The following is a 13535-nucleotide window of genomic DNA, read 5'->3' as shown; positions in this document are numbered from 1 at the left end:
CTTGGCTTTGATCATTTCTATGTGCAATCTCCATGTAACCCCCTTATCAAAGATTACACCGAGATATTTTATACTATTTACAAATGTCTACCGAGTTACCCCAATTCTTTCCTTGCATGGACCGAGTACAAAACACAATTTCCAATAGTAAATCTATTTTTGTGTGCATATTCATTGTTGAGGGAACGTGTTTACTGATCTATTGCCTAGAAACATAACACATAACACTGTTCTTTATTCACCTATTGCATAGCAATTAAAATATTCATTTGGTGCTCTATGCATAAAAAGTGAGAGCAGTTAAAAACATAACTCAATGAGCTGGTGCTGATGAACTGTCATTGACTGGATTTTCTGACCCCTGCCAATTGCTGGTAAGAGGTAGAACTACACTTAGATGGCAATAGTTCGTTTCACCACCACCTAATTTGAATGCTGCAGCACCAGTCATTACCACACGATGTAATGATGTCTATTTAATGAAGGCCTCTGGCTTTCCATGTGTGCAGTGTGTTGCTATGCTTGCATGCATATTACAAGCCCTTCTTCCTTTAGGTGTGTTATGACATTTCCCATTACCAGTATGACTCAGTGTACATGGAACGTTTGTGTGCGAGATCTAAAAGTATATAATGATAGTGTGACTTAAGTCTTAACTACTGTATTTAAGTTTTATGGCAGGACTCTTATCCATATTTCATCAGGATGTTATGTCACCAAATGAGGACCTGCTGTAAGCCCTATATTCTGGGCACTGATGTGTCTATTTGCTAAGTTACACACTTGTGTCAGTTCACTTTCTGATCACTTGCCAGTGGCAGCCTAGCTACAAATGAAGGCTACCACATCATTCTGACATGAGCCTAGAATTACACAGGCCAACTGCAGTCAGTAAATGGCTCTGATAAGATTCACATTCCATGAGTATGCAATCAATTTTTGTCTCCTAATGAGTAAGTCAAACTGCATGCTACATGGTTCTTATCACTGTGAGTGAATCAAAAATGTCAACAGCAAATCAACTCATACTGGCTATCACTGTGAGTGGCCACGGTAGATATACATGCTGTCAAACACATTTTTGTATGAATTGTATGTTAGGCACTGTCAGATAACATTTCACTGCAAACTTCCTGGGATCACAGTTCCAAACACTACAGGATTCATAAATTTATTAATAATTAATAAGTAAAGAATAATCCAGGGATTTACCACTCTTACAAACAGAGTGCTCTAGATTTATTGAGGTCATCCAATAGCACCCTGCTGAAGGACTGGCTGACTGGAAGGGACAGAAGCATGCAACTATAATTAATAAAGGGCAAAAGGTAAAATTGTCCCTCTACTTAATTAACCAAGCACTATGCCATGAAGACAAAGAGGGGTGTGGAGGTAAAGCTCCACCTTTTTTGACCTCATTATGGTTTCTACAGAAATATTACTTTTACATTTTATTTCATTGTTTTAAGTTACTGAATTCCATATACTTTTGCAGAAAAAATGATTCATATTGTTGCTCGATTGATTACATAAGAGCAGCCATTTTTATTCTAGTCTGTAAAGTGGCAAAGTCAGAAAATTTTCTTTTGTATTAGTTTCATGATTATATTGTATGCCCTCGTTAGGACTCTTCCTGTTGAATGCAAAATGACATACAGCTAAGCGGCAATTAAAGTATCACATATATTCGGAGTTTGCATGATGGATAACAATGGGTTTTGAATTTGATGGATTTACTGAGACCTCTTTACAATTACAATCAACAAATGACAATTCATAATCAGTGATTCTCTATGACTTGCTACATTCCTTATTGTACTGTGAGTGTCTTCCCTTCCACTGTGATGAATCATCAATGAAGAACTCCTTCTCACAAACAACTGCTGAATGACTGAACTCTCCTGACTAAACTAACTTCCAGGCAGCCCTAATACAGATCACCATCTCAAACAGGGCATGTTATTCTGTTCCATATGCTGCCATGGGACTTGCTGCCTAGCAACAAAAGCCCCTCTGCTGACTGTGTAACCTCTAAAATGTGTTCACCAAAGCATTGTCCAGCAACAGTTTATCCCAGCTTTCAGGCATCAAGGCATGCTTGTCACAGAAACATGCTTTAATGAGTCACTGTCTAGCAGAGGAGTATTCCATCACATTATAAAGCTGCTTCACAGGAGGCCAACTTTAAATTATGCAACCATGGGTAGTAGCCAACCTACAGCAGTCATGACCACCTTAACAATGGCAACCAGGGTCAGCTTCTGGTGATCACTGTCATGGTAGGTTATGTAGCTGCAGTGATGTGTAGGGGTTTCGTATGCTCGATTTATTGTTGTGGATTTATATACATTGTTCTGTTGACTACTTGCTGAATTAGCAAGCTTGTGGTGTATTAGGTTCTGTATCCGCTGGCTTCGGCCTTGTATGGATGCTCTGGAACATGTAATAAATACAATACAAGACAATGAGGTGAATGGAATTCATGAAATGTAATATTTTGGAATTAGTAATCAACTATTCAGTCAAGTGAAATGAGATTACATGACAGCTAGGAAAAGTTGAAACATTATTATCAGAATGGATTTTGCTGAGTAATTATTTTAGCAATTGGTTTACATATTGTTATTGTATAACTTGATATTAGTGTATGGGTAATAAATTTAGCTAAATTAGTTTTACAGGTGTATAATGATAAATTTAAAGAACAGTTTTTCCTAGTCCTAAGAAACATACAAATCATTAAATGAATTTATGGAGCCAGAATTCATACCAGGTGCTCCTGCTGAATTCTCTTTCACTAGAAGCTTTTATGAACAGGCCTGCTCCTGTGCGAAATACAGCAGTGGTGGCTGAAGCTTTTATGAACAGGCCTGCTCCTGTGTGAAATACAGCAGTGGTGGCTGAAGCTCTTATGAACCAGAGGTTTCAATGATCTAATGGCAGTAGCACTGAAGTACCAGACTGGACTGAGCAAGGATGAGTTTCAGCCAGTTTATCCTAAGAGCAATGGTGCACTAGACCTTGGATGTACTAAGGCATTCATATTTTTCCTTAGGGAACAGTCTTATTAGTGGAAGAAGATTCCTTACTTATAATTACTGTAATCAATATATGTACTCAGCGACCACATATCCAGTACATATGGTGACAGCAATTTCAACATCACTACTGTCAATACATTTACACTGCAAAACTTACCAGTAAGATATGCTCTACATAACTGCCACAAAAGTAAACAGAACATCACATGAAGCCTTGTCTTCAGTTCTACATAAAAATTAAGTCTACCTCACAGGAAACATGTTACGTCTATGTTATAACATCCCATCTGTTAATGAAGTTTAGGGAAAAAAGGTTTATTGAGAACCACATGAAACATACAAATACACTCTGTATGCAGACTGCAGAGTATGTTAAAGGTGGTACATACAGTAACCACTGAGCTTTAAAGGGTTAAGTTCCTTTGTGTCACTATAATTGACACTACTCAAACCCTAACTGTTATTTACATTACTTGATCCATTATGCACAGCTAACACCAATGTTAAGCAATGTGTAAAATTGTGTTTAGAGATGGAATGTCTGTCAATTCACTCAATGAACTTGGACTAAATTAGGAACAGATATACTTGAAGGATTACGGATTGAAGTGACATCTATCACCATCCATGTTATATTTATTACACCAACATTTTAAAAAGCTTCAAACAAAAATTGGGTATGTACAGGGAGGGCAAGAAGTTGCATTATGCTAAAACTGTGCCACAACTAATACCATCTTTACTACCTGTGAATACGGGATCATGTTGGGTAGTGCCCAGTCACCCTGTGACACACTCATTCGCCAATCACTGCCCCCTAAACAGAGGCCTGCTTCAGTACTTGTGGCACAGTAATGAGTCAGTAATATCACAAGCACGGGGAACACAAGCTCTTATCCAGTCAAAGAAATGACCATTTGCTTTTGTGGCCTGTCACAAGTCAAACAGGACCCAACATATTATAGGGAAAATGCAATAACTGTAGCTTTTAGCTCCACATATGCTTGGAAGACTTGCTCAAACAATCATGGTAACACATTAACAGTGCTGAGAGAATGATGAAGCTGACACTGAAGTCTGTATAATTAAGCATGCATAAGGACTATGTAAGTGAAGAAGTTCAGGCTTCAAGCAACTTGTCTGTCACACAGCAGCAAGGGACACAGCAACACTGTCATATTAATCTTGTTTTGGCACTGTCATAGAGTTAACTGTGTTTTAGTGCTTCTATATGATGTGTGTGCTTGCTATGAAAGAAAAGAATCCCAGTTAAGTTCTGTACTGTTTTGACAGTGTGACAGAACTACTTAGAGGGTCTAAGCATTCTAACATTTACACAAGCAGATGCAATGGACACTAAGTAAGTAACAAAAAAAAAAAAAAAAGGTATCCCTGTAACAGGCCATGGAGGCCCATAAGGCTGAGATACTGAGGTTTGCACATATTCTAGACAATTGGCTCAAAGATGGTGGCAAGGCTGTCAACCTTAAGAGCTGGCCGCCCTTTAACCCCAAGAATATTCCAAGAATATTCCTGGTACTCATTTCTGTTAGAGGCTGAGTTGACCCCAAGGCCATAGTGCAGCTGGAAGGAGTAGAAAAATTGAAGAAAAAATCCATTCAGTAAGAAAGCATGTTAGAAACAAATGCAATATTAATTATCACTAATGAAAGACAGAAGCCTAATAAGATCAAAATAAAAATGCGTGTTTCATTAAAATGACATGTTGAATCTATTTCACTGTTACAGAATTAAGGTTCTTGTGAGATATATTACTGCCAACTGATACATAATTAGAATTTTAGCATTTCTCTTTGTAGCATACGTTTACAAATTAGTGTGCTGAGAACATATAATGCATTACACCATTTGAAGCAATGGCTAGCCCACAGACTGCTGAAGCTAAGAATGATGATATATGTTAACATAGCAACACTGTAGATGAACTTATTATTTACTGTCTACAGCAGTCAAAAGTACCAAGAAAATTTAATGAATCAATAACAATCCATAACACTTCTGTTTAAACTTATATTACTTATTATATGCTTTATCAATAACATCTTGTATCCATTATCACATTATATGCACCTTGTGTACACTGAATCTAGGAATGATTTGCGAACGGCCTGCAGTTTAGTAATCAAAACCACTACATTGCTAAAAAGTTGGTACGCTACATTCTGTTCATAATCACATCAAGTAGTAATACTTTTCACTGTGGGGCAAGAGGTGAGATCCCAACACTTCGAGGGTCACCCACAGTAACTGGCCCGGTCTCGAGATTCTTTAATAACTGCGACAACCAGTGCTTCGTTGATTTGTCATCCTGAAGACAGTTGGCGAACGTGGCATCCCTCAGCTGGTCTGGCAGACACTGCCTCAAGGCCTCCCGTGCTCTGCAAACAGACATGTGAAGCAAGGGCTGTACTGCACACCTTACACAACTTGCATCAACAAAACTCAGTAACTATCTTCATGGTCCTGAGCTTCCATAATTAAACTAGACAAAGATTACACTTCAAATAACCTGACGTCATGAGAATTCAGTCCACATACATTTTCAGAATTACGTCAGTAACCAGCTGCTTAGGAGACAGGGGACAAAGTCACCCAACCTGCCTCTTTGTGGCAGTCCTCAGAACAATAAGTGTGAGCTATTGTACTGAGGCCTGCATAGCACTCAGGGAGCAGCTGTGCTTGAGATACAATGCAACATGCTACCTTAAGCCAGCCTTCCTCCTGCAGCAGGGGCCCAGCTGTGTGGTCTCCTATCACTATGGAAAAGTCTTCCTGCATTAGAGGACTTAGTTACTGGTCTTCTGCTGTTATGGGAATGGAAAAATGTCTCCAGGGCTCAGTTGTGGGGCTGGATGAAGCCACGGATAGGTCTCTCCTATCCCTGAAGTATGTATCAGGGGCAGCTGGAGGGTCTATGCCATCAGGGCTCCAGGTAAGGACTCCAGTAAGGAGTTCACTGGAAGTGTGACTAGAAGGTTTCTGTTGATGTAAGTAATCTGACCATCAAGGAGAAATGGACAGTCTAGCAGATGAGGCAGGCTACAGAGAAGTCCCGGTTTCAGATGCTGGGGTCTTGACTGGTACAGAATCAGATGTGTAGTGAGATGGGGGGGGGTGTTTCCATGCTTTGAAAAGCTCACATTCTGGGTCTTCTGATGTTGTGGACAGCAGCTTTGGTGAGGGTCCAATAAGGGCAACAATGTAAGAGGTCTTATGATGACTGTGAAGAATTGAACAGGCTAGCAGAGGAGACTCTTCCCTAAGAAACTGAGACCTTATCCAGGAATTGTGATGGGTCAGCTGGGGATAGCAACAGAGCTTCTAATGTCTGTTAGTAAATGGTAGAATAAGTCCATATATGGGGCTGGATATTGGGGATCATCAGTGTGGGTTTCGACGTAACAGATCAACTACAGATCAATCTTTTGCGTTCGTCAGATATTGGAGAAAAAATGGGAGTACGATGACACAGTACATCAGCTATTCATAGGCTTCAAGAAAGCTGATGGTTCAGCTAGGAGGGAAGTATTGTACAATATTCTGATAGAGTTCGGGGTACCCATGAAACTAGTTAGGTTGAATAAAATGTGTTTAAACAAAATGTATAGTAAAGTCCGTGTAGGTAAACATTTGTCCGATAAATTTCCTATCCAGAATTGTCTAAAACAATATGCTTTATCGCCGCCCCTTTTCAACTTTACTTTAAAAAATGCCATTATGTAGTCCAGGGAAACCAGGTGGGACTGAAATTAAACGGGACATATCAGCTGTTCTTCTATGCCGATGATGTGAATCTACTGGGTGATACTGTAGATATCATAAAGAAAAACACACAAACTTTAATTGATGCAAGTAAAGAGGTTGGTCTAGAAGTAAACGCAGAGGAAACTAAGTATACGTTGCTGTCTCATCACCAAAATGCAGGGCAAAATCATGACATAAAGATAGGAAATGGATGTTTTGAAAATGTGGCACAGTTCAGATATTTGGGAACGATAACAGATCAAAATCTGATTCAGGAGGAAATTAAGAGGAGACTGAACTCAGGCAATGCTTCCTACAATTCAGTCCAGAACATTTTGTCTTCGCATCTGCTGTCCAAAAACACATAAGAATACACAAAACTATAATTTTGCCTGTGGTTCTGTATGGATGTGAAACTTGGTTAAGGGAGGAACATAGACTGAGGATGTTTGGGAACAGGGTGTTGAGGAGAATATTTGGACCAAAGAGAGATGAAGTGACAGGAGGTTGGAGAAAACTGCACAATGAGGAGCTTCATAACTTGTACTCTTCTCCAAGTATAATTACAATGATCATGTCAAGGAGGATGAGGTGGGCAGGGCATGTAGCATGAATGGGGGAGACGAGAAATGTGTATAGGATATTGGTGGGAAAGCCAGAAGGAAAGATACCACTGGGAAGACCAAGGCACAGGTGGGTGGACAATATTAAAATGGATCTTAGAGAGATAGGACGGGATTGTATTGATTGGATTGATCTGGCTCAGGATAGGGACCAGTGGAGGGCTCTTGTGAACATGGTGATGAACCTTCAGGTTCCATAAAATGCTGGGAAATTCTTGAGTAGCTGCAGAATTGGCGCCTCCTCCAGAAGGGCTCAGCTCCTTGAGTGAGTAAGTAAGTAAGAGGGCAGGTGTCTGGGACATCCCAATGTCAGCAGCCCCCCAAAAAAAAGAGTACATTACAACAGTGCCAAACTTGGTTGGGCATTGATTTGTGACCTCTGGCTCCACATGGGCGAAGTTGATGGCTATCAAGAGGGACTCAATTTGAACAGTTTTGGCTCTAGCTAAGTCAAGGCTCTCAAAGAGCCTCAGTGACAAGAAATGGACCCAGCAAAGTTCTGAACACTTTAAGGGTGCAGGGATGTCACCCCCATAACAATTCTTTTTCAATTGCTCTTCAAGCCCATTCAGGGCCCTGGCCTCTTATTCAGTGCCATAATCATTTTTTCACAAACAGCAGGACTCCTTGAATGACTAGTGAGCTTGTCGCAAGGCCTCTATCTAAACAAAGGACAACACAAACACAGAATAAATGCATACACACACCAAACATCCAGCCTTAAGTGGGATCAGAACCCATTATCCTAGAGTCCGAGTGAGCAAAAGACAATTCATGCCTTAGACTGTGCGGCTACTGTGACTGGCCCCCAGAGCAATACTATACAATATTTAGGAGTAAAATTAATTAACTCAGCATGTCTCACAACCAAAGAACCAGGGTTACCTGGTCAGGCATAATCTGTAACTTTCAAACGTCCCTGAGAGAATTTCTCGAACCAGTTGTGAACTGCTTCATGCGACAAACATTTCCCACCGTAAACAGGACACATTTTGTTATGAATATCCTTTGCATTGAGCTCTCTTGCCCACAGAAAATGCCCAAAAGAACTCTGCTCTTCAGTAGCATACCCCTCAAGCACGGTCGCCATTTTGACCACTGGAACCAGCATGCACGTGCACATCTGGTACCTAGACTGTCATGAAACCGGAATGTGCTGCTACCTAGTCATACACACAGAAAACCTATTACAGCTGTTTTACTTCAATTTGTTAGCCATTTACTGAGTCTCCCTCTTACTAGCACCGAAGGGCAGGAAGTTTGAAACACCATCTGAAATGAAACCCTATAAACACTACTGCTGAGATGTGACGTCACAGTGGATACCATTCTGTGCCAGATCAGGTGCAACAAGGTACCTACCTTGGATTGTCTGAAAGCCTAAGGTAACACCTAACAACATGCTTCAGAAGTCGAGCTGATGGGTCTTTGGCCAGGGACAGAACCATCTTGCCCTGCAAACAAACAAGCAGAATTAGATGCACTGTTCAGTAAACAGTCACAAAAAAGCTCTCATTTCTGTACCTACCACTGTGGCATTGAGACAGAACAAGTGACTCAAAGTTCACACCACACCCACAACACTGTCCAGGTACCACGATGCTAAATGGAATGTGTACAGTCAGCTGCGCTGGGATTTTCATTGCAACGTAGATTTAGACTGTCTGCAAATATGGCACCATGCAGTCTGGTAAGTGATTAGAAACACTCTGGAGGAACACACTGTATCCACCTCCAGGGTAAGGCTGTCTTCTGGCCAAGTGGGGACAGGGGCAGGTAACACAGGGTGATGGGTGGTGGGTAAGTGGGCCAAAGTGGACAGGACAGGCCAATCAGAGCCAGGGCTTGGAGAGAGCACACAAGGTCCTGAGAAGACCAATAGATACCATTCACCCTGAAAACAGCAGCTACAAAAGGGCCCTTATCAGAACCTCACGCAGAGGAACCATCATCCTAGAGAAAGGAGTGGTGTGAATGGGAGACTTCATGACTTACTCAAGGACAAACCATCTTCTCTGTTCACATGGTTGGGTTGGAGCTCAATCTGTCTCTTTCCTGATTTCCTGAACCACATGGCTGGATGTTCTCCCCAGGAAACTGGTATCATGCAGCATGATGAGATAACCCTGGTTTACAGATGTGTCAGTGGTGTTCCTTTCCTGCAGTCTCAGTGGGATGCCCTGCCTGTCTCATGCAAATGACCTTGCTGTACCTGTCTGCTGTGTTTAGGGCTATGTCATCTTTCATGGGCCAAAGGAAACCAGATCCTCCTCTCCGTGGGAAGCCAACAGTCCTATATGGTGCCTAGATAGCAGCCTGTCCACGTAGTTGAAGGCAGAACCAATAAAAGGAACGAAAGTTTCGGTATGGCATGATCATCTGCCTGTTGCTGCAGCCACACTGCCTGGGAGTTTTGCAAGGAATTTCAAATGAGCACAGAGAATAACCTGGTTACAGACAGACTTGGCTCTGTTCTCTAAAGTGTACATCACAGCCAACTTGTTCACCCAACATGGGGTGATATACTATTTAAACAGAAGCCGGTACATTGCCTGTACACTCTATAATGCAAGGTGCCATTTCGTCTTCTGTATAGAGGTGTCCAGAAATCCATGCAATTCATTGGTGGTCACAGAGATGAAAATGTCTGTTGCTAGATTTTAGTCACACATAATTATCATGGAAAACATAATTTTCATGAAATGGACACTGTATGTGGAACATGAAGTAGCAACTAAGTCACAACAGTCACATCACGCATTTGGTCTCCTCTTCCCCACTTCTCTCCTCCATGGCCTGGTTTCCTCCAACTCCTGCCCCTCTCCTAACTTGGCTCAATTATACCCTGAAGATGAAGGCTGAACATGCTTCTTAAACATAGTAACCATTTACCAGACTACGCAGCATAATAACCCAGAGTCTGGTACAATGTTCAGGATACAGCAACACCAGGCTCACCCTGTGCATCATGAATGTGCTATGGAATATGAAATGTCAGATGCAGTGTTTAGGATAGTTACAACAGTCTCACCCTGTACAGTACCATAACCAAAATGAGAAAACTGTTATAGATTGTACTGTATAAGGCATACAAAGAAAGTCATACAGGCAATACACACGCAGTATTGTAAATTGCAGTTTGTTTGTCTCTAATTTTCCGAACAACTGGCTACACGAATAGGTGCTTCACAGTTAAATGCTTGGTACTTTTCCTCTCTGATTCAATGAATAACTCGACTTATCAGACCTGACTGGTTAATTTCTTACTCTCTGCTGCACTGCCCACAATCACTAACTTCAATACAGTTTTCTAAGTTAATAACTGCTAAATACAGAAGAATATGTCTCACTGAATGCCTAGCGAGGGTCCACCTATTACAAAAATGGCGCATTTTAAAACTTCCAAGACCTCAAATGTCATCACCACAAAACCACAATGTACTCAGAGACCAATCATCGGGGCCCTACAATAGGCATAGAAGTTAATTTTAATATAAGTCTGAACTGTGACTGGTTGAGGTGACATATTGTCTGGATATTACCTTACCTCTAACCAGCTAGGAACAAAGACCTGCAAACCTTCCCACATCATCACAAAAGATTTAACCCTTTCAATTACCTTTACATTATATAGAATCTAGGATCCATAACTGGAGACATTTTATGGTGAGCCAAGCTGTCTTGTCCTCGCTGTTTCCTTTTCAGTCCAGTTAGCTGTCCTCTTGATATGCCTTTCTCTGTCACATTTCTAATGTCACCTCCTATCCTATCACCATGAGACTATATCCTTCTCTTCCAGTAAGATGGCCTGGCATATTCTAGAGGGGAAAGACCAACATCACTCCATGTGATACAGCAAGGTCTTACAGCTACTGCTGGTGTTGGCAATGTAACTTGCTTGTTTAAACTGAAGTTTGGTGGGTGTTCACCAGAGCCAATGGGGACAAGGGGGCTATTACTGTGGGCTATTTTTACAACTGTGGTAAGGTCTGTGTTATGGAATTTCACACAAGATGTCTGATTTGTTTTTACTTTCTCTTTTAACTACTGTACCATGTTTGATATGAAAGTAAGTGTTACTATATAATTTAGTTTGTTCGTGTACACATAAGCTAGGATGGTATGGTATGGATTGGATTGATCTGGCTCAGGATAGGGACCAGTGGAGGGCTCTTGTGAACACGGTAATGAACCTTTGGGTTTTATAAAATGCTGAGAAATTCTTGAGTAACTGCAGATTTGGCGGCTCTTCAAGAAGGGCTCAGTTCCATAAGTAAGTAAGTAAGAAACACATAAGCAGTGTTTTTTTTTTGTAAAAAGAAAGGTGTAAGTATTCATTTTTTAAAGTAAATTTGAAAAGTCTCTCTCCCAGCTTTCTTCCAGCTCACCCCCTCAAACCATTTTCAGTTACCTTGGTGATAAACATCAGATACAAAAAACAACTAAATATGAAATTTGTATATACCGTTTATTATGATTATTTTAAAGAATTAAAACATGAAAACACACTAAACTGAGTTTTATGGAGAGTTCCAAACATTCATTATGTTCTCATCCCATGCAATGACCAAAATTTATTCCTTGCTTATACTGCCTGTGGCTGAATGACATTCTTTGGAGTAGCAATGAGTCCATGTATCTTGTGGAGTTGAAGCATGGGAGGGGAAGACCAATAATTTTAATAAACAATAGCATTGAAACTGTTTTCATCATCAACAAAGCTCAGCTGGCCTGACCTTTGGATTCATTTGTGAAAGTTCTCCATCACATTCACAAGAAGAAATTGGAACAGTACTTAGTGTATCTTTGATATGCAGATCTCTTCAGTCAGATACAAAATCTGTGAATCATGTCTCCTCCATTTAGTTGAAGTCAAATCAATATTTACTATCTTCAATCTCACAGAATGTCAATTTAAACTTAACGTTTTCAGGCCAGTCTTGTAGCAAGCGTGTGCACCCACTACAACAAATCACCACCTTCACTATCAAGCAACATGTTTTAAATATACTTCTTCAAAGTTCTGCAAAATGTGTCTGGATCATTTGGAGGATTCACTATTGCAGTTTTCTTTCTTTCTTTCTTTCTTTCTTTCTTTCTTTGTATTTGGGGGGGGGGGTGGAGTTAAACTCCATGAAAGTTGAAATCTTTAGATGATGCATTATATAGGACAGGAATGTCCAACTTCAAACTGGATGTGATAAACTTTTTAGTGCAAAACTGCCAGTGATCTACCACCCCCTCCTATCATTATACCTCACTTTGAGCAAAAATATTGGTAAAAATAACACAACACAGGATGTTTGTTGTAAAAGCAACATACGAAGGGCTTTCTGTATATAATACCTCCTATTTTTTTGTGTTAATATGTAATGTCTGAGCTGGATGTCGGTGGTGTTGTAGTAAAGGCTGAAACTTCCGCCAATGTACTGTTAGTTTGGTTGTCATATGACAGATAGTGACAGCAGAGCAGTATACCAAAATGGCGTCTGATATAGAAGTGCGTATGAAACAGAGGTGTGTTATTGAATTTCTCACTGCCAAACAAATTGCACCCAGTGACATCCATCGACACTTGCTAAAGGTGTATGGACACAATACAGTGGATGTCAGCACAGTGAGGCGGTGGGTAGTGCGTTTCAACAGTGGCGAAAGTGAAGTGCACGACAAGCCACGCTCTGGTCGTCCCTGCTCAGCTGCCACTCCTCACAATGAACAGCACCTCGATCAGCTCATCCATTCAGATTGGCGGATAACGGCCATGGAACTGTGTGCATGGCTTAATATCGGCTGTAATGCATTGGAAACGATGTTGGGGAAGCTGGATTATCGCAAAGTTCGTTCCAGGTGGGTCCCACAGATACTTACACAGGACCACAAAACTCGCCCAATGGAAGTCTGTCAGGACCTGCTACACCAGTTTGAGGCTAAAAGTGACAAGTTTCTGGACAGCATCGTCACCGGAGATGAGACGTGGTGTCACCACTGTGAGCTGGAATCCAAAAGAGAGTCCATGGAATGGCGACATCCAGATTCCCCAAGAAAAAAAGAAGTTCAAGACACAGCCATCGGCAGGGAAAGTGATGTGCACGGTCTTTTGGGATAG

The 13535-nt window shown here is 40.9% G+C and overlaps 1 protein-coding gene across 3 annotated transcripts in view; it reads right to left on the bottom strand.

Annotated features, from left to right (window-relative positions):
• Positions 1–1716: 1716 nt before the first annotated feature.
• Positions 1717–13535, bottom strand: part of LOC111874595 (CCR4-NOT transcription complex subunit 9) — a 32467-nt gene continuing 20648 nt past the window's right edge. For 2 of the 3 annotated variants that reach the window (XM_023870221.2, XM_023870219.2), the window contains exons 5-6: positions 8792–8883; positions 4750–5440 (exon numbers count right to left, since the gene is read on the bottom strand). In XM_023870221.2, coding sequence (XP_023725989.1) covers positions 5257–5440; positions 8792–8883 — 276 coding nt within the window. In that variant the 3' untranslated portion in view covers positions 4750–5256. Of the gene's footprint in view, positions 2434–4749; positions 5441–8791; positions 8884–13535 lie in introns of those variants that run through there. The other variant, XM_023870220.2, reaches the window with a different exon arrangement.

Source organism: Cryptotermes secundus, unplaced genomic scaffold (genome assembly GCF_002891405.2).
Source record: "Cryptotermes secundus unplaced genomic scaffold, Csec_1.0 scaffold1415, whole genome shotgun sequence".
Classification (NCBI taxonomy): Eukaryota; Metazoa; Arthropoda; class Insecta; order Blattodea; family Kalotermitidae; genus Cryptotermes; species Cryptotermes secundus.
Note: the sequence above shows the minus strand (reverse complement) of the source record. Positions and strands in the feature narration are given on the sequence as shown.